Source organism: Anoplophora glabripennis, unplaced genomic scaffold (assembly GCF_000390285.2).
Source record: "Anoplophora glabripennis isolate ALB-LARVAE unplaced genomic scaffold, Agla_2.0 scaffold1059, whole genome shotgun sequence".
Taxonomy (NCBI): Eukaryota; Metazoa; Arthropoda; class Insecta; order Coleoptera; family Cerambycidae; genus Anoplophora; species Anoplophora glabripennis.
In genome coordinates this window covers 63,069-90,106 of record NW_019417153.1, presented here as the reverse complement: position 1 = coordinate 90,106, position 27,038 = coordinate 63,069, and the positions used below count along the sequence as shown (strand labels likewise).

Below are 27,038 nucleotides of genomic sequence, written 5' to 3'. Positions count from 1 at the left end.
TTTTAGGTACTGAAATCTACGAAAATACTAACTTTTTTATATATAATTCCACATGTAAATATTCTTATAACATTTACTTGCTTAGTCCTACATATAAAATTGTTTACTTTTATTTATAAGTACGTGAAAATAATTCTTAAAATGTGGGATTAGGATAACAACAAACGCGTGATTTACAAACGCTTTTTTTAGTTATTATTTTATTTGAGTAAATTTAAATGGTAACAATGAATAAACAAAACATCAAGGATTTTATTTTTGTGCTTACTTTTGTTCTACACGTTTTACTTTTAAAGATTTCAGTACCTAAAAACGCCAGAAATTTCACTATTTCTCGGCCAGGAATATGGCCACCTTAAGGAAAAACCAGAAATCTTTAAGACTATGTTAATTCTGTGGAAACGGTAAACTGAGAGAAGAGAACAAACGTTATTTTTTGACTACTGGCTTTTACAAGAAAAATTTTTACTTGTGACCCTTATGAGATAACACCAAAACAAACTTATCTCAGCTGTCCTGTGCTGATGGAACTGATGGCAGCTATTACAGTCAAGGTGGCTATCTACGTGTCCTCCTCAGTTGCACAACTGGCTTATGTGGCAACCTGCCTTGGTTCCGTTGATGTTAATCAACTATTGGACTTGGAGCGAAGTGGAAGCTTCCTGAGCGTGAGGCACAGCTGGATGTAGTCCTCTCAGGTGGTCAGGATGTAAAGTCATACAAAGAAATTGTTTTAGGCATAGATCAGAATTATAAAGGTTGCCAAGTGTATTGAAGCAAAATATATAATAATGTACAGGGTGATTGCTTGATCTTAAATTGTCCAAGTAAATTTTTAATAACTAGTCACTAGTTATGAAGTAGAAATTGACTTAATTATAATATATATAGTAAATTGTCACTAATCTTAACAATGGTATGCTATGTGTGATAGCTACACACGTTTTCAGCAAATAATTTTCAAGATAGTCTACAAATGACAATGATATGATTTAAAAATGTTTCCAAATACAATGTACAAAGAAACTATTTACAAAGCTATATGTTAGATAATTCTTGCTTTTGCCTTTATAATTGGGGTGAAATCTCTATACTGAAAGAAATCTAATATTTAAGCTTCGCTAAACCTCATTTAGCAAAAAGAGAAAAGGAAAGGAAATGAAAAATATGTACACAGTGCAAATCTGCACTACTCTATTTAAGATAAGGTAATCAATAGCAATCGGCTACTGAAAATATAGACTCATGGTCAAGCATCCAAGATAATTATAAAAAGAAAACTAGTTGCTTTACCATGACAGTAAACTAACTGTGGGAAACGATGAAAACTAATAGACCTGGCTCGGACACTGACACTAACCAGGCAAGGAAAGCTCACTTAAAGTATGAACACCGGGTGGTTACACGTTCTTTAACAAATTTTACATAGGTAAAACAAAAAAATGTCAAAAAGAACTTACCTATTCAGTATATTCTAGGAAACCTTCGAGCCTTCTTCTTTCCGACTTTGTGTCCATGATGGCACTCCAACGGTCTTTTCACTGGCTCATCACTCTCCCACGTACAAAATTTCACCTAAAAACAGTTAACAGCAGTAACATGTTTTCCTCAGGTAAAAGGTTTAGATAGCAATGATTAATTACATGTGACAAACTAGGTAATGAAAACAGCATGGCATGCTTAGTCTACAAATATATGCCGCAAAATTAATAAATCCAAGCAATTTACAGACTTCCACCGTTGGCACTATTAATCTCTTACTTGAATTTAGCCATATTTAACAAGAAAGTTAAATTTTAATGCAAAATTTATAAAGCTAAGTGAAAAGAAAATTCACCTACCCTTCAGATCTAGCTCGTCTCGGTCAATCGGTCAGTGTTCGACGTTCGACATCTATCCGCTCCAGAAATCATAAAACCGTTTCCGGCAGAAACTTTACGGTGAACACTTCATATTTTTCTTAACCGAACGCGATGGATCGCTTGGGTTACTGAGTTTATGACTGCGAAGCGCGCATAGTTTGCCAAGGCTTGTAAACGCAGGTGGTATTAATCCCAGTGGTTAGATACACAGGTGTATTCATTTAAAATAATAAATCAATATAACAAAATTAGATACAATTTTGTGCAACCAACAACTACAATTTAGTGTTTTCTGTGGCAACCTTACAGCTTTTTGTTGGCAAAAAATTTGACAGAAAATTCATGCCTGAAGTTTCCACCTGACTATAGGCTTTTTTTCGCGACTGAATATTGGTGAATATCTGACTTGTAGTCACTATTTCCATCTCTTTTGATCTTAGTTGTCATATGATAGTTTAAATCTCTTCACTCACTCATACTACACATACCACAACATACAACTTCATCTGGATATTTCATGTAATAAGATATTTTCTATTGCAGGTGGTTATCACTGGATTACTGGAAAGTTGTCAAAATTATGTTGTAAGTAAACAGTCAACATTAACACATTGGCATCCTGTCTTAGGATGGTTTGCGCAACCCACGGACCCTTTGTTACATGCAGCCATACCACATGTAAAAATCCAACTCCACCTGTTGTGGAATAAGGAGGTTATTCAGATTTTATTAGGTAAAATACCTACCATTTTCTATATGAATGTATTATGTATTCATATAGATATTTATGTTTTTTACATTTTTCAGGTAATTTCCTATCAGAGTTAGTTATTGTAACAGAAGTTCCTCAAATTGTGAGTCCTACACAGGGAAGTTTAAGTGGAACAAATTTTTTCAAGAAAGTTTTAGAAAACCGTGTTAGTAAAAATTCAGTACAAAAAACTTACAGAGCTCTTGGTAGTCCTGAAGTACACAGAGTGGTTCTTATTTGTTCCTTATACCATACTGCTCTAAACACTTTAACTCAGTTGCAACTAGATATATTAACAGGTAAAATTTTCAAAATATAAAAATACGTTTTATCTATTTTATTAAATAAGTGAAAAATAAGTACAGATAAACGAAAAGGAGTTGCTGTCAAAAACAATATGGTTAGATCCTAATAAACAAAAAAAAAACATAGCTAGCCAAGTTAGATTTATATTTAAAATTAAATGTTACAATGGACCCGATATATTCTAAATATAAATAATTTTACAAATAATGCAGGAATATAATTAAAAATATGCATATGAATATTATTTTAAATAATCGTAAGTTAACCTTACTAAAACGATCATGATGATTCTAATGATGGTGATGATTGTGATGATGGTGATGATGTGATGGTGCATATTAATTGTTATGATTGTGATGATAGTGGTGATTGATCGTAATGATGATGACGATGATTGTGATCAGAGTCAGACTGAGCCTGAAGGACCCGGGTGGCATTATGCAGTATAAATGAACTATTTTGCATGTGGCGGTAAGCCTGGGGATAGGGACCTTGTGATGTACTTTCGGGGTTCGGTCGCAGACGCCGAACTAGTACAGTCACTTTTCACAGTCCGGGTTCACTTGGTGGAGAAGTGTTTTCCAAGGTTCGGGAATATTACAAGACTTTGTATAAATAAAACTTTTATTTTCCAAAATAAATCGCAGTCTGTAAATACATATAATATTAACAATAATATCCTACCCATATAACTAACATAAACACCGGGATACCTATTGTCACGAAGGCAATACGTATGTCCTGACGGTGACGATGCCGAGTACCGCGGAAAGACCTGCTAAACACCCGGAGTCGGCCATGAGGTAGACGTTAGGTACTGTGGAAAGACCTGTTAAGTACCCGGAGTCGGAGTCCAGGTGTGTACCTTCCCTTGAGCGCCGCGGAAGAGACCTGCTAAATGCTCTGATTAGGACACCCAGAGGAGAGTTGAGGGCCGTGGAAAAACCAACTAAGCACTGCCTGGTGTAGGCGACTCCGTTGCTTTTATACAGAACGGCTGGTAGTGCCGTGTGCAACTTCAGCCGTTGAAACAGCGACTTCGTAGACCGTGTGCTAAATCGCAGTGCGCCAAACAATTATGGTACAGCGTGAGCAAAATAAAAAAAAAGTTCATTACTGAAAATATAAATAAAATCTGAAAATCCCGAAAATAAAAAAAGTTCATTACAACCTTCTCAGGCTAGGGCCCGCCTGGCATACGCCACCTCGACTGTATAACCAGCCCAACACTGATTGTAATGATGATACTGGAATTGAAATAAGAATGTGTATAGTTTCAGTAATTAGTGATGGTATGGTGTGTTTAACTCAATAGTAAAATCGTCTAATGGGCTTATAGAGCAATGACAATATAACACAGTTGGATTAGCACAATAGGCTGCTGTATAATAATGTAAGAATGGAATATAACAATAAAAACATTTTTAGAGATTTGGGGGAAATTTTAGACAACAAATTAAATATTTATACACTAGAAGATTTAATCAAGTCTCTCTAAAACATATTTTCGGAAGAGGAAAATTATTTTATTTACAACTATATATGTAGTGTTGATATTTCAAACTTACAGCAATTTTGAAAGAAACATTTCTGGCCTTTACATATACAGGGTGTAAATGATACGTTTAGCCAAAGTTTAGTGACATATGCTATTATGTAAAAGATGCACTTTGTAAGGATGATACATATTTCGCTTCAAGATATTATGGACCGATGTTCCGGAAATCCCCGTTTCTTGTTGTATAGCTCGCACCGAGGTATGTGGATTAGTTTCAACCTTACCTAATACCTGATAAAATCTTTCTGCTTCTCTGGAATTATTACGGCATTCACCGAATATTAAAGTTATGTCGAGCTTTTCTTCATTCGTGTACTGGACCATACTGAATAAATGTCAAATGTGTCAAAGTTGAAGGTGTAGACTTGTAGTTATGGTAATAGTAATATGTAATCAACTTTGACACTTCAAGAAAACAAAAGAAGATTCAAGAAAACGACCAGTTTTTAAATAACATTATATGGACTGACTATGGATATTATTTGTAATTTTTGTTAATTTTGCATCAGTTTTTGTTAAATAAATATTACTTTATCTTGATTGACAAGACTATGATTTGCGTAAACAAGATTAAATGAAGTAATTTCCTGTGATATCTATTAGTTAAATAAAATTAATTCATCACTGTTTTATTGAAAGCAATCTAATGCGACGAAAATCTGCAGTAGTTATGCCTGAAAACTTAACTTTTTACCTCAAATCCAAGTATCTCAGAAACTAGTGGCTTTTCGAAAATTGTTTATATCACAAAAGTTGCTTATAATTTAGAGATTTTTCATGTGCGCCACTTTTCAAAACTGCTGTGAACAAAATATGTTTTCGGATTGCAGCGACATCTATACCTGCACTGAGAGGAACGGGATTTGTACTTATAAGTAAAGCCATTTATTGAAACTATACAGCGGATTTTTCAGAAATCATTTAATCTTTTTCCGTTTTTGAGATATCCAGCTGGGGAGTTTTAAACGGGACACCCTGTATAAGTACTAAATATTCGACTTGACTTTCATTGAAATGATGAATTTCGGTTAAGGCAAGTAGATTTTCTTCTGCCCATATTTGGTTATTTTTATAATTAGTTATCAAATCCTTTGAAAAACTCAGGATTTTCACAATGCAACGGATAAATGAATAATGTAGTGGAAAATCTCGTAGTAAAAGAAACTAGACTCGTTTGTGAAAAAGATGTTATTTTTTAAGATCGTCCATACCATCATGCAGTTAAACTTTAAAATAATTTTTCTAGTGCTGGTGTCCGATTCTGTATCAGTAAAATTCAGTACTACTTCATCCAAAGCCGCAGTTCAAATAATTTCACAATTATAGGCTCTTGAAAGTTCTAGTTTCACATAGTTGTTCTTGAAGGTGTGATGAGAATAGATACATTCTGGAGACATTTCGGTATGAGTGTAGTTTTGCATAGTGAGTAAAATAAAATTCGCACAAAAAAGCCGTCAAACTGAGGCAAGGTTACTAAGAATTATTAAAATTTATCAAGTATCTGATAACCCCATACTACAAAATTTTCATTTTAATATTTATTTATTTATTTTTGTTTAAGAACTATTACATTTACAAAAAAAATTGAGGAGTAGTAGTAGGTTGAGGGCGGCCTCAACCTCACAATTAGGCCGCACTTGGCCCTTTTTGTTTTTTTTTTATGATTTTCAAGTTTTCTAATATTTTACTACAGAAATATTATTTCTATATTATTTATACCTAGGTACACACTTATAAATTATACGGTCCATTGAAAAAACTTAATTCTTCTAATATATAACTTTAGCGACGTCTTAAAAACTACAGGATATCCTGATTTGCACAAGTAAATTTTATTAGGTAGAACATGTCAAAATAAGAAAAAGTTCCCAAAATATGTGGATCGGGAAATATATAGTTTCTGAGATAGAAGGCGTTTAATTCAAAATTCAGAAAACCAGTTTTTCTAGATTTTAATTTATGTTTCTAAAATTTATGGTAGCTTACTGCTTTCGATTTTTGTGACACTACCATTTTAAAAAATTTAGTACAAATTTGGGAAAAACTGTATCTACATTTTTTTAGAGTCGGAACACTCCTGGCGATACATTTAATTTCACCGTTTAGCTTAACTTGATAAAGTTTGGCTAATGCAAATTTGGACATACTATATTTTTTAAAAGGTTGTTAAAACATGTCTTTTAAAACTTTCAGTATTTTCATTGTAACATTAGTCCGGTCAATCTAGACATTCAAAGATACATAAATTTACAACAAGCTGAAAGTGAGTAAAGTTGTTTAAAACGTAATTAAAAATAGCGTATTAAAATTCCTCATTGTTCCGGTACTCGGAAAAAAATTTACTCGAGGTGAAAGGTAAAAAAACGCGATTTTCAGCTAAACGGTAAGTTTTATCATAAAATTAACTCAGACAAAAATTGTAGATCATTAAATTATCTATAATGTATCAATACTTTTTTTGACACATTTTTTATAGATAATTTTATGATCTACAATTTTTGTCAGAGGTAATTTAATACCCATTTTTTTGACCTTTGACCTCGAGTAAATTTTTTTCCGAGTACCGGAAGGATGAGGAATTTTAATATGTTATATTTAATCATGTTTTAATAGTATATTATTTAACGAGCGTATAATGTAGGCTATATTACACGAGCCGTAGGCGAGTGTAATATAGCCATTATACGCGAGGCAAATACTATACTTTATCTTCGACTTAGTATCCGGTGTTTCAGTTATAAATTTGTATATTTCATCTCCAGTAAATGCCTTTGATTTCTTGGGTTGGTAGCCTTCTGACTGCCTTTTTAATAAACTCGAACTTTTGCGTAAGATTCATATTATGTTTAAGGTTAAGTGTGCTCTTAAGCATGGAACAATGGCTCCACAATGTAGACGATTTACATTTTTTTGTCAATTCCTTGAAATATACCAACAAAGTGTCTTCGGAAAACGAATTTGTGACAATTTTTAGTCGCCAGTCCATAAAGCTGTTATATACAATTGTGTAATTTTTTCGTGATTTCTCTGGAAGTAATTCCAATGATGCTAATTTCGCGGCTTCACGAATTTCAGGAGGGGTGCATCGAATTTCATTTTCACTGTCAGAATTAAACTGCAAAATTACTGCAGAAGTCAAAAATGTTTTATTTTGCGAAGTGTTGTCAAATCAATTACATTAGTTACCATAGTAACAATAATTCAAGCAAGCTCGATTCTATTTTGTAGCGCGGTCAGAAGCTATAAGGGATACGTATAAAAATTCATATTCCACACCTGTGGAATATGAAACTCATATTCCACGGGTGTGTAATATGAGTTACATTATGTACTTACTATCACAATTATAATGCGTCTATTATTAAATAGTCGTAGATAAACAATTTTACTCACTTTCAGCTTGTTGTAAATTTATGTACCTTCACTCTTACTTTGGTCTAATTTGACCGGACTACATATAAAACTGAAAATTAATTTTAGGTTTGTGTTACCAAAATTCAATTTTATATGATCTTTGGTCATTCCTGTGTTCTCTTGGACCAAATTGTGGAATTAAAACTTTCTTGGATCATTTAGCTACATGTACAAAGTATTCAGCACCAGAATTTCAAATGCTGCAGTTATTTGCTAATTGTATGTCACATTATGTTACGTAAGTATTATCATTAATTTACTCAAATAAATATCATCCATATATCAAACTCATAAGTTGAAGCATGCTTCTCAATTATTATATTGAAAAATAAATTGCACATCCACAAAACTGAAACATAATTGTTAGTATGTAAACCAAATCTAAATTCAAAGACTATGTCCCCTAATCAACGTATAAATGTAGGCCAATCAATAGAGGTTTTGTTTGTGACAAAAATGCTAGTAGCAAACGGACTGTGCCTTCATATAAAAGACCATTAATTAATTTTTTGTAAACATTTTTATACAAAAAAAATGTTTTTTTTTAATTTATTGCTTATAAAACCTAGACTAACGAAGCAATCTGAATTCTATAAAGAGACAATTTATAGAGAATTGAAATACGAATAAAACGAGAGGTCGATCGATCCGATAGGATAATTAGAAACGAAGAAAAATCGAAAAATTTAGCGTTTTTTAAAAAATTCATTACTCCGCTATTTTTTGAGTTGTAGAACTGACCCTGTACACAAAAGTAGTGAATTATATGTACGTACTTTAATTGTGCACAAAGCAGGCGTTATCGGAAAAATTCTTCCAAACATGCTCAAAAACGGCCGTGCGCGTACGCTGTTGAGTAGTGGAGGTAGATCGGGAGATGAGGGGTATAGTTTAATATTATTGTAAATGGTTATACACAATAAATAATACCAGTGTCATGGAGTGTACAAACGACTCCAATATAGCAGAAAGATCTACATCTGCTAATTGGTGAATATTATTGCAAAATCTTTCGTTTGAATGTACCTACATATGAAGAGTACAGAAATATAATACAAACACAAACAAAATTTTCAAAAAACTCAACTTTTTATTGAAAATTCATTCATAAGAGTGAAGGTTGGGAGCGTTCACAGTAAACTCACTGATGTACACTAGATCGTTGAATCTGTTTCTTATTTGCAAGAGCTAACAATTTATAGTAATTAATTCACAACGTAAGCTATTTATTTTATCTAGCTAAGCAAGATATCTAATATAGTATTATTGTTATGGAAAAATATAGAATTAGAGATAAAAATGTATACAGGGGTTAACGGGATATTAATATTACTCCTCCCGCCGAAGTTTCAGCATCGTCTCCTGGCGATGAGATCTCCTTTGAGAACAAGGCAGTGGTAGTTTTCTTGTCCTTGAGTGGGTTAGGTAACCATCCAAATAGTCTAGGGCAAGGGTCGGCAACTGGCGGACCGCGGTCCAGGTCCGGACCGCGGAAGGTAAAATACTGGACCGTCAAAAATTTTTTGAAAGTATAAATTACTAAAATAAATTATTTAAAAAATGTTTTTTACGTTTAAGTGCCAATCTTATCATTTTTTCTAGTATTTTACAATTGTGTGAGTGTTTTGAGTTCTTAATTAGTAAGAAATTAAATTTGAGTCCAAATTAAAATAAAAAAAATAAGAAATTGAATTTTTTTCTGGATCTCATTAAAAATTTTCAAAAGTATCCGGACCGCACCTAAACTTACTTGCCGACCCCTCGTCTAGGGCAACGCTTTCGGCATCGAGTATATGCGAAGACTAGGATGATTAAGCTTACGATCGAAAGGCATAGAGTCCAAGAGCGTAGCAGGCTCTAGGTGGAATTGGGTCAGCTTTGTGGTTTTAGCTAACTCCATCAGTGAGTCTAGGTTTGAAGTGTCGACTTCTTGTAAATGTAGGGGTTGGTTTTTGTTGATAGTTAAGTTCCATAATTGTTGGATGTCAATTTTTGGTAATTTGTAAACTGGAGATGTTATTTGGTTTTGTGATGAAGTGAACCTTTGTCCATTGATAATTGTAGTACAACCTTTAGGTAGGCTTAGGACAGCTGGTTGTGACACTAGTTGTATTCCGTTTTGACAGTTAGGAGTTTGAAGTGTGTTTGTTGGGATCACTAGAATTTGGTTATCTTCAATAGCGGTGACAATGTTTTTACTGCTGGAAATGTAGTGGACTTGGCAGTTTTTGTGGTTTCCTTTGGATAGCAATAGGTCGAGGCAACTGTCGTCGTGGAGTTGACTTGGTGCATCACAAATGTAGATTTCTTCTATTCTTGGGCATCTTTGTGTTGTAATATAAGTTTCAGTACTCATTCCCATGAAAGGTGATATTGGAATAATAGTAAGGTTTTGGATTGGAACTGGGATTAAATGGTAGTAGGAGTATATCTCGTTTGTTAAGATTGGCAATCTTATAGTAAAAATGATATTATCATCAGAGAAATGAACAGATGTTCCTAAATAAAGGTAATAGTTTTGCAAAACGTAAATTAAACTTTGTTTTAACAAGATTGAATTATGAACCAAGTTCCAAGATGCAAATGTAATTGCATTTTCCAATTCGTCTAGGAATTTATTTATATAATTTAAGTTTACAAATAATTGTGACAAGATATTTTGAATTGAGACGGTAGATTACATATGGGTAAGTTGTCCATTAAATTCTGTGACATATTGATTCATGAAATTTTGAATAGTTTTCTGATTTTCTGACAGTATTGTGATGGTTTTATTATAGTCATTGATAAGTTGTGACGTTAAACTAATTTGAGTTTTTAATTGATATTCAATTTGATTGTTATTTTTATTTAATTTAGTGATTGCTTTATTTATTGCTTTACGGTTAGAGTCATCCATTGTACCAAAGAGCCATTTATTTGCGCTACCTACAAGGTTTATTAATCCGCGTTTCGGACGTGATTTTACATTTGGTACAAGATTTTCTAGCTTGTCTTTTGTTTTTGAAGTTAATTGTAATGCTTGTGTAACTGAAGTTGATAGTCCAGTATTTATGTTTGTTTTGTTATCCATGTCTTGTATTTGTTTATTTAGTAACAATAGTTGTTGTCGAGTATTTGTTAGTTCTTTTTTTTGACAAATTATTATCGGGAGAAATTGGATTAGGATCAATAATAGGTGTGTCATTGTCTGTTTTCTTAGGTCTTCCGCGTTGTCGAGTACCTGGAACAAGGATACGTTTCTTTTTTACTCTTTTCTTATGATAAGTTCCGCGGTGTGTTTGTACTTTTTTATCTTGGTCTTGTTCTACTTTTGTTTCTATAAATCTCGGATTTACCTTATTTCTTAGTTGATCATTCTTTATATAAATGGTATCATTAGGATTTAAATTTTCAGGGTCAATGCGGTTTTTGTTTATATTTTCTGTGTGTTTTTCTTTCTCAGTCTGAATTTTGGTTTGAATCGTTTCATAAATTTGTTGTGAGTTCTTTGCATGGGTTTCAACATAATTTTTTAGTATGTTTTCTTCATCTACGTCAGGTATTTCGTCTACGTTGTTTATCATTGATAATAAGTCATCTTCCAATTGAGTGGTGGCTGCTCTTGTTAATACATTTATTTCTTGTGGTCTATCTTCTAATTTGATTCTTGATAGAGCATCAGCTACATAGTTTGATTTTCCTTGTTTGTATTTGATAATATAGTTGAATTCTTCCAAGTGTAGTCTCCATCGTATAAGTCGAGTGTTTGGTGTTTTCAAGTTTGCTAACCATTCTAAAGGTTTGTGGTCTGTGTATATCGTAAATTATCTTCCGTAAAGATAGGGCCTAAAGCATTTACAACTCCATACAATTGATTGTTCTTTTTCTATAGAGAGTAGTTGATCTCTGCTGGATTTAGTGTTCTTGACGCATATGCAATTGGTTTGTTATCCTGGGAAAATACAGCTCCTACGGCATAGTTTGAAGCATCTGTTGTCACTTCAAATGGTTTTTCAAAATCTGGGTATGCCAAAATTGGTTCGTTAGAAAGTAAAGTTTTACAATATTCAAAACATGAAACATATTCTGGTGTTAATTCTATTTTTCTATCTTTTCTTAGACATTGTGTGAGGGGTTTTGTAATCTTAACGAAATCTTTAATGAATTTCCTATAATATCCAAGTATTCCTAGGAAAGATTTTATTTCTCTATGTGTTTTTGGGATTGGGAATTTTTTTATTGCTATGATTTTTTCCGGGTTCGGTCTAATTCCGTCTGGTGTGACTATATGTCCAAGAAATTATACGTTTCTTTTCAAAAATTCAGATTTGTCTAATTGTTCTCTCAAATTTGCTTTTCTTAATGTGTCGAATATTCGTTTTAAATTGGAAATGTGTTCTTGTAACGAAGTGGAGAAAATAATGATATCGTCTAGGTATACAAGGCAAATTTTGTTAATGTGTTCTCTAAGAACATTATCTATCATACGTTGAAAGGTGCTTGGAGCATTCTTCAGTCCAAATGGCATTCGTAAGAATTTGTAGTGTCCATGTTCTGTGTTGAAAGCTGTTTTTGAACTGAATTTGGTGACATCTCTATCTGGTGAAATCCAGAGGCGAGGTCTAATGTCGTAAAGTAACAACTTCGTCCTAATTTGTCTAAAATATCGGTTATGTTAGGAATTGGATATCTGTCTGTAATAGTTTTGTTGTTTAGGGATCGGTAGTCAATAACTATTCTCCATTTTTTCTTTCCAGATGCGTCTGCTTTTTTCGGAACTATCCAGATGGGTGAACTCCATGGTGATATGCTAGGTCTAATTATTCCATCGTTTAACATTTTGGCAAGTTGATTTTGTACTTCTTGTTTGTATATGTGTGTGGGTATCGATAAGTTTTAGTATGACATGGTGTTTCGTCAGTGGTTTTAATTTCGTATTTAATGGTGCTTGTAAAGGTCAATTGGTCTGAAGGATTTTGGAAAATATCCGCATATTCTTCACATAAATTTAGGATTGCATATTTTTCTTCTTTATTTAAATGATTTACTCTAATGGATTCTTTTACATTAATTTGATCGCATGTTATAGGTGGTATAACTTCACAATTAAAAATTTCGTAATCTTCTACATTAAAAGGTTCAGAATTTTGAAAGTCAGAAAGGTAAATGATTTGATGTTTGTTAGTCAAATTGTGGACTTCGATTTCTGCAAGGTGATTTTCGCTATTCGTTGAAGTTCTAGGGACATAAATTTTGCCTGAGTTGAGTTCTGGTATGATTATATGTCCATTTTCTTCTTTTACAGGAATTTGAGCCTTGATAATGTTATTAGTGGTAGCGGTCGCATCCATAATGATACACGGCCAACGAATGACTAATGATAATGCACACCTTTACGCTTTACAGTTATATATACTCATCAAGACGCTGGCAATGTCGCTATCCTTGTCTATCACCAGGAACCATCTATCTGTCTGTCCAGCATAAGGAGCACATGTTTGAAATCCTCGAATCTCATCTGTATTTACATGATCGTTATAAACATGTCTCAGATTGAGGTCATCCTGCTTGAACAGCACCATAAAGTGGGCATTGTCTCTCACCAAATGCTTCGGTATACGCGTATAAGTCTGATAGAGACAGAAGCAGTCCACCCGCTTATGTTGACCCATGTTGAAATAGTCATGTATCGGGCTTGGTTATCGCATGCCTTGTCATCGAAGATAAACACCGAGTCAAATTTAGATTGGGCCGGCGGTAATATGTCGTCGCTGTTCTTGACAAGTAAATGGAGAACCTTCTCCAGATACTTATATTTAGGCTGATACAGTAGACGTAAACATTTTTAAAGTACAATCCATTTGTTTTGCCACAGTTCGAGGGTGCACAGATAATAGATCTAAGACTATGTGGTAGCAGGGGCCCATGTTTCTTGAATTGTTTATCGTCGTCCACGAAATCGATGTTTTCGATTTCAAGGCTGTCACCTGCTGCAACTTCTTGAAACGCATAATCAATACTGGCCGAAGGACAGGTGTGCATCGACTATAAATAGGTAGCTCTCACCTGGCGCACCTTAGTTTGTTCGCGTGCGTGGTACAGGTAACATGGCACTTTTCAATTCTTTAATCAACAAGTTACGTTTCGAAGTGCATATTCCCGGGTACCGCTTCTGTGGTTCCGGCACCAAGTTGGCCAAGAGGCTCGCTCGCGGTGACCAAGGCATAAAAGGCCTTGATAACGCATGCAAGAAACACGACATCGAATACTCTCAGGTGTCGGACCTGGTAGGCAGAAACGTGGCGTGAATAAAATGATATCGACCTTCAAAATAAACTCATAGAAAAATATCATAATTCACTAATAGGAGCTCTAAATAAATTAAAGCAAAAATATGCTTGGAAAATATGTCAAAAGTGGTAAAAAGGCGCGTACAAAATTGCAAAGAATGTAATAAAAGTAAGATAAGCATATTGTTGAACCTCTTGTAATTACAGAAATTCCTGCAATAAGTTTTTAATCACTTTCAATGTATACCGTAGGACCATTGGAAATAACTGAAAATAATATGAGATATTTAACTATTCAATGCAACTTGACAAAATTTATACAAGCCATTTCATTCGAAAGTAAAGACGCTAAAACTATACTAAAGCCTTAGTTGAAGAATTTGTGATGAAATTTGGAACCTATTTTTTAAATTTTAAAAACAGATTATATAAATGAACTAATTATGTAAATCCAAAAATCAATTAATAAACTTTTGCAAATAAAACATTTAACATCAGCTTATCACCATGAATCATTAGATAGTTTAAAGAGAAATCATAGAGTATTAAATGAATATCTTGTTGCAAATTCAACAAATTCTAATTGAGATACCATACTATTTTTTGCGTATAATATAACTCCACACTCAGATACAAACTATTCACCATACTAATTGGCCTGGTAAAATAGCAAATTTACCAAATGAAATTTTCACTAAAGTATCACCAATATATGAATACAATATAGATGATTACTCAAATGAAATTAAATTTAGATTTAATGGAGCTTACAAAAGGGCAGTAGAATTTCTTAATAAAGCGAAGGAAAAACGAAAACTTAATTACAATAAACATACAAATCCATCTAATTTTTCTCTTAATGACCTAGTCACGTTAAAGAGACGTCATAAGCAAAAATTAGATACCTCGTATAGGTATAGGTCCATTTAAAATTATCAGTCAAAATGGTTTTAATTCCACAATTTTGATAGAAAATGAGCATGTAAATATTAATAATAATAAATTAATTAGGTGTACACAAAATTATTATGTAAAAATAATTTGATGGTATCATATAATAAATTATAGTATAAGCATTTTAGAATACGCATTTAACCATGCTACTTTCTAAAATTATTACTTTGTAGGAGGGGAAGGTGTACTGTAGGGTGTCCCTTATTTTCCGACCTCGAAAATTTTAAATGCTCACCCTCCAATTTTGTTCGAATGACTCTAAAACATGCCTATATAAAATTTTGTTGAGATCGAAGTATTCTAACCCGTGCCGACTTGAGCGCGAAGTCGCATGAAGTCTGCACTTGTCACCCAGCGCTGAGTAAGGCCTGAGCCTATCAGTATGTGCATTACAGTCAGTTCTTTATTTGTTATCCATCGTGTCACATGTGTTTTCGGATCGTAAAACTAACATAATGTCACATCAATTACGCAGTGCCAGGGAGCGTGTGTTTTTAATAGGAGATATAAAACACCAAATAACTGGACACAAATTACCATCAAATAGACAAGTGCTTGAAGTTTTATTTTATAATATGCGGGAGGTAAAATTAACTCTCAATGTAAGTGCTAATCTTGTGGTTCGCGAGTGCTTGATATTTTGGGAAAAAGCAAGAATTCCAACAAGAGCTAATCAGCATTGTTCACAAAAACTTATTAACTTGTATTCGGAGTGGAGAAAATTGCAAAAAAACGCAAACAAGTGTGAAGATATTTTTAAGCATCGTGAACAGGAGTTTAGAAATAATTTGGACAATCTATTTGATATTGCACATGCGAATGCTCTAAAAATGATGAAGTTGGAAGAAGACAGGATGTTTTTACTTAGGCAGAGAGAGCCAGGACGTAAAGGCTACCTTGCAGGAATAGACCAAAAACTCGCAGATCAAGAAAAAAGGACAAGGCAAAGACAATTAGAAGAAGAGAAAAGGAAAGAGAAACAACAGTGTGCAGCGTCTACATCTACTGCTGTACCTCCTTCTTCATCATCTGAAGATTCAAATAACACACTTCCAAGTTCAGAAGAAGAATTTTTCGGAGAGACTTCGGAGAGTACAATTACATCAAATGCTGCTAGCCGTGGTACGAAAGATTTTATTACACCTAAATTAGTGGCTGCTTTGGATAGATGCCAGCTGAGTGTAAGAGATTCTGTTTACATCCTTCAGGCGACAGCAGAGGCACTTGGCCACAATACAGAACAACTTTCTATTAATAAATCTTCTATTCATCGAATCAGACAAAAGAAGAGAAGAGAACGTTATGAGACAATTAAATCTGCTTTCGAGAATGATATACCTGCAATTCTTACTGTCCATTGGGATGGTAAACTGTTGCCTGCATTAAATGTCAGGGATCCAAAAGAAGAAAGACTTCCAATTGTTGTTACATGTGGGGACAGGGAGCAGCTCATCGGTATTCCAAAATTACAGAATTCTTCTGGTAAAGAGCAAGCCAACGCTGTTTGGAATGCATTAATGTATTGGGGTATAGCAGACAGTGTACAAATTCTCTGCTGTGACACAACTGCTTCAAACACTGGACGTTTTAATGGAGCATGTGTCTTACTTGAGCAAAAATTGGACAGGGAATTATTGTTTTTTCCGTGCCGTCACCACATATATGAACTTATTTTACGATGTGTATTTGAATGTAAAGTACGTGATGTAACAAGCAGTCCTGACATACCACTTTTTAAACATTTTAGGGAAAGCTGGAAAAGTGTTAATCCCAATAATTTTCAAAGTGGCAAAGAGAATGTGGAAATGTTTTTTAATGAACCGGAAATTAAAGAAATGTTAGACTTTTATGAAAGTGAATTAGATAAACCAACACTGAGAGGTGATTATCGTGAACTTATAGAACTCTCTTTAATGTTTTTGGAAGGACATTCTACAAGAAAACTAAAAATATGCCCTCCTGGGGCTATGCATCAAGCTCGATGGATGGCAAGAGCTATTTATAGTTTAAAAATGTTTCTGCTAAGATCACAACTTAGACTATCCAGTGTAAATAAAAATGCCTTAAGAGATGTCTCTTTGTTCATTGTAACTGTTTATATCAAACCGTGGCTTCAGTGCAGTGTAGCTGTAAGAGCTCCTTATCAAGATCTCTGCTTTTTAAAAGATCTAAAATCATATGAAAGGATAGATTCTACAATTTCAAAAGCAGCTCTAGAGAAATTTAGTCACCATATGTGGTATTTATCAGAAGAATTGTCTATCCTATCACTCTTTGATGATGAAGTAGACGTACAAATCAAAATCAAAATGGTAGCAAATTTAGCAAGAGAGAATTTACACATGGAAAAGAGATATATTCCTCTTTATGGAGAATTGGATGGACAATTATATGGTAAGTTTAATTTTATCCTAATTACCATTCTTTAATTTTGAATTCCTTAATATACATCTCCTAATTCAATCTTAACTTCATTTCAGTGATAACACTAGACGACTTTGTGTCAACCAAAAGCAGAGGTCTATTCTCTTGCCTGAAAATGGACAATAGTTTCATTCAAGAATGCCCTTCGACATGGACAAGCAACACTGCATATTTAGATGCTCAAAGGATAGTTATGAAGTTAAAAGCTGTGAATGACTGTGCTGAAAGGGGTGTTAAATTAATGCAAGATTTTCATGGACTGCTGAGTGTAGATGAGGAACAGAAGCAATTTGTCTTGTGTTGTGTTCAAGAACATCATACATTGTATCCAGATTGCAGGAAAGAAACACTGAAAAGAAAGTATCCACAAGAATAGTAAAAACCGTAATACAGTCTAAAGAATGAAAATGTATTAAACTGTAATATAAAATTAGATATTAAACATGTATCAATAGCTTTTCCACTTACTTGAAACTACAAAACCTATAATTCCTATAATTCCTAACATTCAAATTTCGCGCTCAAGTCGGCACGGGTTAATATCGACCTATTGAGATGAAATTTTATTTTTGAGTAAATCTGACCCAATAGAAAATTTTTAGGGGATGAGCCCAAAAAAATTAGCAAATAATTTTTTTTTGCAAAATAAGGGACACCCTAGTGTACTGTCATTAACTGCTATCTGCAACTTTGCGATAAATGCAGTACACGACGGGTCAAAGATCCTAGACCCGGTCGTCCGAATGACAATACATTTTTCCTACTCAGCAAAAGTTCACATTTTTTGTAGTTATAGAAAATAAAATCAGTTTTAACTCGAAATCCTTTTAATTGACAACGATCATACCACTACCCCAAAAGATAATATACTACAACTGGTTTAAATTAATACAATTACAACTAGAAATTTTTTTTAAAAATTTTTTTAAATTTTTATTATTTAACTTCATTTCATGTGATTTTTAGCAAAAATTATTTTGAATTTTTATTTAGTGTTGGTCAATCGAAATAGAACCTACAGTATTCTATTGCAAATTGTAACGTTGCAGCAAAGAAATATTATCTGAAATCTAGTTAGAAATGTTCTGAAAATTCAAAATTATTGGGTGCAAATATATTATTTTCTATCATTTCAGCATACTCGATGACATGGAGATGTATGAAGAGCAGAACCCATTCCAACTGCATGATTTTGTAGCTATGTCTAATTTTATAAATATGTTTCTTTATAAAGCTATACTAGGAAACTTATTTGGTAAGTTTATACTGAACAAAATATCAAAAATATTTTATATCGTATCTTTTTAGATTTCAAAACGATACAAAACAATACCCTTTTTCAGTCTTTGCACACAATTTTAATGCTTTTGTATAGAAGAGATTGTAGGCGGTCATATACTCCTGAAGGTCATTGGATAATCAAAGATTTGAAAGTATCAGCATTTATTGCAGATTTAGAGAAAGGGCAAAGAGCCCCTCAAATACTCCTACAAACCATGCCACATATCATCCCACATGAGGATAGAGTAAAATTGTTTAAAAAAAACATACACAATGAAAAGACTGTTCTTGGTTTGACAGAATCGGCATGTGCCTCTCCACAATCTACTTTAATTACCGTTCATAGGTAGGTATGTTGGTTTTATTAAAAAAAAAAAAAACATGTTCCCAATATTATAATTATTAATTATACGTATTTTGAAAAAAAAGCTCAAACAATAAATATTTGTTCAATTTTTAATGACTCGTTTGATCCACTTTTTTCATGAAAAGTTGAAAATAATAAGTCAAATAAATTTTCTCTGTCAGTATTAGTCATTTCATTAAAAAACGTCGTTTCAATTACTCATTATTAATTTAATGTAGTTGCCTAGTTTTAGTCAAAATTGAAGGTTTATTTCTGACTTCTATCATAATCATAATGCTATTTCATTTTATTATAATTATATATTCACAGAAACCGAATTGTTGAAGATGGTTATAGGCAATTAGCTCTTTTGCCAACCCAAGCATTGAAAGGAGTTATAAGAGTAAGATTTATCAATGAACAAGGCTTAGATGAAGCGGGGATAGATCAAGATGGGGTTTTTAAAGAATTTCTAGAGGAAAGTATAAAGAGAGTATTTGATCCCTCATTAAATCTCTTTAAAGCTACTAGTGAAGAACGATTATATCCATCTCCGACATCAATGATGCATGATAATCATTTACAACTCTTTGAATTTGTTGGTCGAATGTTAGGTAAAACTTTTGCACTTCGCTTTAAAATATTTTCATCTGTTACTTTTACAGGCAAAGCAGTATATGAAGGAATAGTGGTTGATGTACCATTTGCATCATTTTTTCTTAGTCAAATTTCTGGACAAACGGCTCAGGTTCTGTACAGTTGTGTAGATGAACTACCGTCATTGGATCCGGCTCTTTATCGAAGTTTGAGTTATGTTAAACATTATGAAGGTGATGTATCTGATCTTGATTTAACTTTTAGTGTTGATGAAGATAATATGGGGAAATTGGTAACATACGAATTAGTGCCAGGAGGAAAAGCTGTTCAAGTTACCAATGAGAATAAGTAAGTATGTAGATTGTAGATACTAAAATTATCAAAGGAACGTACATATAATTTTTCACATCTAATTTTGTGTTCATTAGACATTTTATTTTTATTATTTTACAACGAAAACTACCATCTGACATGCTGAAGAAATTCATGTAGATATTATTAATGATTAGAGGGTCATCATCAATGAATTAGAGAAAAAAGAGAAAGAGGAGGGAAGATATCGGAGAGAGTGAGACAGACAAAAAGATGCATTTATAGTATGTTATGAAGTTGTGAAAAATTCTAAAATTTTACTGATGACTCACTGTACGAATATGGAGGTGTTTTTTCAATACATTTTGTACTTTTGTGCTTTTCTCTCTTCTCTCTCTTTTGTGGTTTTTTTCTAAGAAAAAAATTATTTCATGTTTCTAAGAAAAAAAGTATGAATCATATTTCGTTCCAAATTTAATTATCCGTATTACAGGGTGTCCGGAAAGGTCATGTTAAAAATGAAGGAGTATATAGGAGAGGTCAAAATAATTGTAGTGCCTACTTCATAAAAAATTTTTTCCTATCAGGCGTCGTTGTGGAGCTATTTGCTTTCAAAGAAAGTAATTTGAAAAACAAATTCCAATTATAACTTCTAAGTCGTTACCATCACAACAATGAAATTTGGTCAATTAAAGTAACTCATGGTAACGTTCATTTCTAAGTTTAAATTCATATTCAATATGCCTGGTTTATACAGGAACAGATTAAATTATCCATTTAAGTTTATACACCTTTGATAGCATTGTCAAATTTGGCATTTTTCTTTCATACGATTCCTCCCTCACTTTGCTAAAAGAAAGGTATACCGTATATCGATATCTTGTACAGTTTTTGAGAAAATCGAATTTTATTAACACATTTATTGTATCAAAAATATGATACTAACATCTTTGTACAAATCTTGGTTTAAAAGAAAAGAGAACTGTTAAGTAAGATATTCAATATGTGCACCTTGAACTTCAATGAATTTTCTAAAAATCCTTTAAGAATACGGTGAAGAGGTTTCTCCTGGGGCAGGCATTTTACCACTATAGGGAATTCTTGTCATGTAACGATTTACACTTTATTAGCTGAGCATGATTATATGTGATCTAGAGTTTGTTTTTGTGTGACATCTGTTATATTTTGTGATGCGCAGATGTCTGTGCTTGTCATACAATGTTATACATTTAAATTAGTTTTAAGTATTTTTAGTGCTTTTATTCTGACTTGTATAAGTACAGTAACACCAATAAACTATTATTATTATTATTGTTAAAAATGCTCAATCACTTTCGAAATAACATGTAGTGGTCATTTTGAATGATGTCGGCATATGTAATTATGCGATTTAATAAATAATTCTTCCCTATTATCTATAGGAGTTTGATAAACAAGATTTTTAAGATGGCTCTAAAGAAAAAAATCGAGTGGATTAAGATCGGAAAATCGAGAGAGCCACGGAAAACGACTACCTTGACCGATCCATCGATCGGGAAATGTGGTATTTAAATAAGCCGTTACCGCCCTGGTGCACCATCGTGCATAAGCCACATGTTATTTCAAATATTTAAAGGAACATGTTCCAATAACGGGTTAAGGTGTTCTTGCAGTAAATATAGGTATTTATCCCCATTTAAAGTATCATCAATGATATGCGGTCCCACAAAATAGTTTCCAATTATTCCCATAATGATAAATTTTTGTTGGTGTTTTGTAATAATAATAGCACATGGGGGTTTTTGTCACTTCAAATATGCAAATTTTATTTGGGAAGCGGTTGGCGTAAATCCGAACAGCTTCAGAAGCGTTACATTCTACAAGTTCATACATTAGATGAATATCTGCAAATTCTTCATAACTAAAATTCTCCATGACATTGAATCAGCAAATGATGTCAAAATGATTTATGACAAATATCTAATTGCTAATTATACATACTTGATTGATTGAACTTGAAGATTTCACGAAAATGTTAATATGGCATTTATGATTAATACTGTTAATAAAATTCAATTTTCTCATAAACGGTACAAGATATCGACTGATATATGGTATACCTTTTTTTAAGCAAAGTGAGGGAGGAATAAAACTATGAAAGAAAAATGCCTAATTTGGCAACGCCGTCAAAAATGTTTAAATGTAAATGGATAATTTTGCCTGCTTCTGTTTAATCCAGCCATATTGAATATCCGTTTAAAATTGGAAATGAACATTGCTATGAGTTACTTTGATTGCCCAAATTTGATTGTTGTCCTGGTAACTACTTGAAGTTATAATAATTGGAATTTGTTTTTCAAACTTCTTTCTTTGAAGGCGAATAACTCCATAACGAAGCCCGATCAGAATTTTTTTTTATGAAGAACTACAACTATTTTGACCTCCCCTGTATATCCTTTCATTTTTGACATGATCTTTCCGGACACCCTGTGTAAACAATAATCAAATTACATTTTTCTATATTAATTCCAATAAAGCAAATAAGCAAAAAAGTTTATATAGGGTTCTTCACTGTAAGTGGCCTATTAAACGTTTCAGAGGAACCAAAGACAATATGACTCTGAAATTTTGTATACAGGGGTTATCAGATATGTTTTCTTTAACGAAAATAATGCCATCAACGTAGCACTTCCGGTTACACCGGAAGTAGTTGTCAACTTCGTTATTTAAAAAGGTTCGTCGTCATATGAAAATAGCGCCCATCGAACCTCATAAAACATTTGTTATATACAAGGGGCAGACGAAAACTGCAAACCGAGAATAACGTACCTTTATTTTCGACCCTAGGCGAAAATGTTATAATGAAAAGTTATTTCTCTCTAAAAGATTAGCATGAATATAAAGTTTCAGTTCATTATGTTGAAAAAGCGATTACATTATATATTATGAAAATATGTCCACTGTATGACGATTGATGCATATTTTTAAAATTTTGACGTAAAATGGTTGTTGTTTAGGTTTTAATTTTATTAATTATAACAATTTTAATAATAAAAGCCTTTGGAAAAAGTTCCTGATCAGGAACGAAACGTCAAGAAAGAAATCGCTGCTGTTTTTTAACCTTTTTTTTAANTTAGAAAGAATATTATAAGTGTCGTTTATTTTATTTTATTTATTTTTATTTTATTTTATACACCACCCAACAGAAAATTCCATTTACAGGATGGGTAAAAACAGAAAAATAGAATACATTTAATAACTAAATAACATAATACAAAAAAAAAGATGTATACCAACGTACTTAACCTAAATCACCATGAATATAATGCATGATCACTCAATGATTTATTATTAGTTGACACGTTTGCAAATAGGTCCAAAGACTCTTGATGAATATTATAGTAACTGCACATATGGGAGAGTATTTGAGAATATTTGTAAGAGGAGTTGATAAATAAAAACACTGATCATGCCTGGATGTTGCACGAGGAACATGAAAATATAAATAACTAATCAAATCACAGCTGTCTATAACACCCTGACATAGCTTATGAAGAAAAGAAAGTGAAAATTTATCTCTTCGATCCTTCAATGAAGTTAGAGAAAATCTTTTAAGGAGATCATCATGAGAAAAAAAATTAGAGAACTGAAATCGTTTTTTTTTAATTACTGAATATCTCGAAAACGGTAACCATGTATACTTAATAAACTCTACCTAATAGTAATATACAGGTTATTCCATTTAAAATAACAAAGTTATGTAGCACCCACGCGAAAAGGAACACCCTGTAAGCTAAAACTGTTTTCTTCACATGATTCCAGGCAACTTTTATAAAAATCATTTTTTTATTACAGAGTTACAGAAGAATCCCTCTTAAGTGGAACACCCTGTATGTACTTTAAATATGCACAAAGCAGGCATTAGTTTTAGCAAGATTGCAATTTAAATTTTTTGGTGCATTATTTTGCAATAGGATCGATCAACCTCTCCTTTTATTCGTATTTCGATTCTCTACAAACTGTCTCGTGATAACATTCAAATTGCTTCGTTAGTTTAGGTTTTATAAGCAAAAAACTAAAAAACTGCGTTTTTTGCATAAAAATGTGTGTAAAAAAATTATTGATGGTAAATTGGAGTAGGAAACATATAAGCATATGTCTACAGACTGTCTTTTATATGAAGGCATAGTCCGTTTTCTGTCAGTATTTTTGTCACAAACAAAAGCTCTATAAATGTAGTTTATTCACCACCCATTTACATTTGTACAGGTAACAGTTTCCCAGTTATTCGATATCTGCAAAATGAATAAACTTTTTTGGCGACGAATTCTGAGTATTTGCATAGCACTTGGTATTTTTTTATTGCAAACACATTGCAGAATCGTATATTACATAGGTTCTTAATAAGAGAAATGGAAAAACATTTCGTCAGTTGCGGCGCCAACTATCATGAATTGATTGAATGATTTTTAAAAGCCAACTTAACGGTAAATAATCTGTTCACTAAATTAAAAGATAAAGATCTGCTATTGTAGCGGTCCAGTGTAGTATATTGCATCCCATGTATGGATTGTGATTTGAAATATATAGGTCAAACAAAACAAAAACTAAAAGATAGAGTTACAGCACATAAAAGTGACATACGACTGAATAAACACAGTTGCATGTTGGCAAATCATTGTTTATCCTCGGATCACAGTATCAATTATGACGAAATTTTAGTATTAGATTCAGAAACAAACCATAAAAAAAAAGAAAATTTTTAGAGATGTGTCATATTGCAAGGGAAGCAATCCATTGAATGCAATGACTGATATCGATGGTCTCGTAATTTATACTTTTTTATTAAATCAATATTTGAATAACAGGGACAGTCTTTCAGGCGACACCCTGTATAGTGGCATGTGACCTTTGTTGTTATTTTTGTTCAATAATCTAACTAATTAACAGTTTGAAAATTTTTGGTAGAGTTTCCCCGTTCTCCGCATAAGTATTAAGGGAACAAAATCTTTAATATTTTTTCACTTTTTTCCTCCTTATCTGATATTCGTACCTAAAAGACAGGCGACATTGTTCATTTTGTTTGATTTCGGCTCTAGTCTGCTGTAGTTATGAATTTAAAATTTTTTTATATTTGTACAATTTTCCGTTTTTAAACCTGTGATGTTTTTAATTTTTTGTAATAACGACCTATGTCCGCGGTAGGTGTACCTATTATGTTGACTTACTTCAATATAATTCTCGCATAGTAAGTAATTTTTAATTGACTATGTTATATGAAAATTTTAACTTGTTTCCTATTGTCGTTTTTTCCTGATGAAGAAACAAAATACAGTTTCGAAAGCTTGAAAATTTAAAAGAGTGTAACTTTTTTATCCTTGGCTGCATCCCCGTCTAGAAAGAAATTTGGTTTTTAACTTAGACAGCCGTCTAATTTTTTGACTTTATATATATATAGAAAAGATATTCGTGGCTTTTGTATATATAATTAAAATCTTCTTATTAGTGGGATTAAAGCCTATTTTTTAGATGAAACTCTTTTTTCTACGTAAAAGCTTTCGCAATATTTTATTGCTTCTTCAGTTACACTATAAGTTATAGATATAATAATAATAATTTACAATATAAATGTGGATTACTTACAAGAAACTGAGTTATTGATATTTATATACAGATTGACAGATTTTGGACATTTACATCAAATGACATTCATAAATTTAGGAAAACAAAAACAAAAATTATTTTATATTTATATAGAATTAATATTAGTGTTAGTATTACTAGTGCTATGATTTAGATTTTTATCTATAGAAAGTATGTTGGAAAATATAATGTTAATATCTTTTGTATCTGTTTTTTTATTTAGAGTATTTTCTTCCTGGTTAATATAAAACATTTCTAAAGAACATCTTTTAGAATAATCCTTTTCTGTTGTTAAAATTTTAAAATTTTCAAAATCCATTTTATGTCCTGTAGAATTAACATGTTGTGAAAGTGCACAAGCATCTGGTCTTAATCTAATATCACTTTTATGTGAAGAAATTCGAGACTTAATATTTCTAGAAGTTTGTCCTATGTATAACTTATTACAATTTAAACAATTTATTTTATAAACTACATTAGATCTATTTTCGATTTTTACTTTATCTTTAACTTTTGAGAATAGATTTCTTACTGTTTTTATTGTTTTATTTGCAATTGTAATATTACTTTCTTGTTTTAAAACATTTTTAATTTTTGGTGTTAATTCTTTTATATATGGAAATGATTTATATTTTTTAATATTAGAATTTAATATGTGTTCATTATTTAATATATTATTTTGATTATCATTATTATTAATTATGTTATTTGATCTTCTAGTTGAAAAAAGGAGTTTATTAATTAATTTTTTTGGGTAAGAATTTTCGAGAAATAATGTTTTTAATTTTATTATACTTTCTTCTTTTAATGTTGGATGACATATTTTTTCTATTCTGTTTTTCATACCAAGTACTAAATTTATTTTTGTTTTTTCAGAGTGATAAGAATAGTAATTCATATATCTACCAGAATTCGTAGGTTTTGTATACCAATCAAGTTTAATTTTATTTTCTGTAGTTCTAATAAGTTTGGTATCTAAAAAGGATATACTGTTATTGTTTTCAGTCTCTAATGTAAATTTTATATATTGATTATAATTGTTAAATGTTTCTGAAATTTCGTTTTCTGAACCTTCTGGAATAGAACATATGATGTCATCTACATATTTTTTTAAAAATGTAGTTCAAAAGATAATTTTGGAAAGCAAGTTTTAAAAAGATCATCCAAAACACTGCTAAAAATCTAACTATCTATAATTCAGTATGTCCAAGATTTTATGGTTTACCAAAAATCCATAAACTAATTTTAACTCTTAGACCAATTATTTCTTCTATTGATGCACCTACCAGTAAACTTTCACAATTTATAACGGAAATTTTAACAAATTCTTATAATTCCA

General features: G+C 32.1%; 1 protein-coding gene across 1 annotated transcript; it reads left to right on the top strand.

Annotated features, from left to right (window-relative positions):
* Positions 1-524: 524 nt before the first annotated feature.
* On the top strand, positions 525-20,117 carry LOC108913329 (ubiquitin-protein ligase E3B-like). The gene is made up of 8 exons (XM_023455981.1): positions 525-668; positions 2,406-2,595; positions 2,670-2,912; positions 7,958-8,129; positions 18,678-18,796; positions 18,850-19,168; positions 19,499-19,782; positions 19,834-20,117. Exons 1-8 carry the CDS (start codon positions 525-527, stop codon positions 20,115-20,117), a joined length of 1,755 nt encoding a protein of 584 aa, XP_023311749.1.
* Positions 20,118-27,038: the final 6,921 nt, after the last annotated feature.

Excerpts from the sequence above, each read along its gene's own strand:
- LOC108913329 (XM_023455981.1), top strand. The coding sequence starts at position 525 with ATGGAACTGATGGCAGCTATTACAGTCAAGGTGGCTATCTACGTGTCC. Across the intron at positions 8,130-18,677 it reads TGTATGTCACATTATGTTAC|CATACTCGATGACATGGAGA; the intron begins GTAAGTATTATC and ends CTATCATTTCAG. Across the intron at positions 19,169-19,498 it reads ACTTTAATTACCGTTCATAG|AAACCGAATTGTTGAAGATG; the intron begins GTAGGTATGTTG and ends ATATATTCACAG.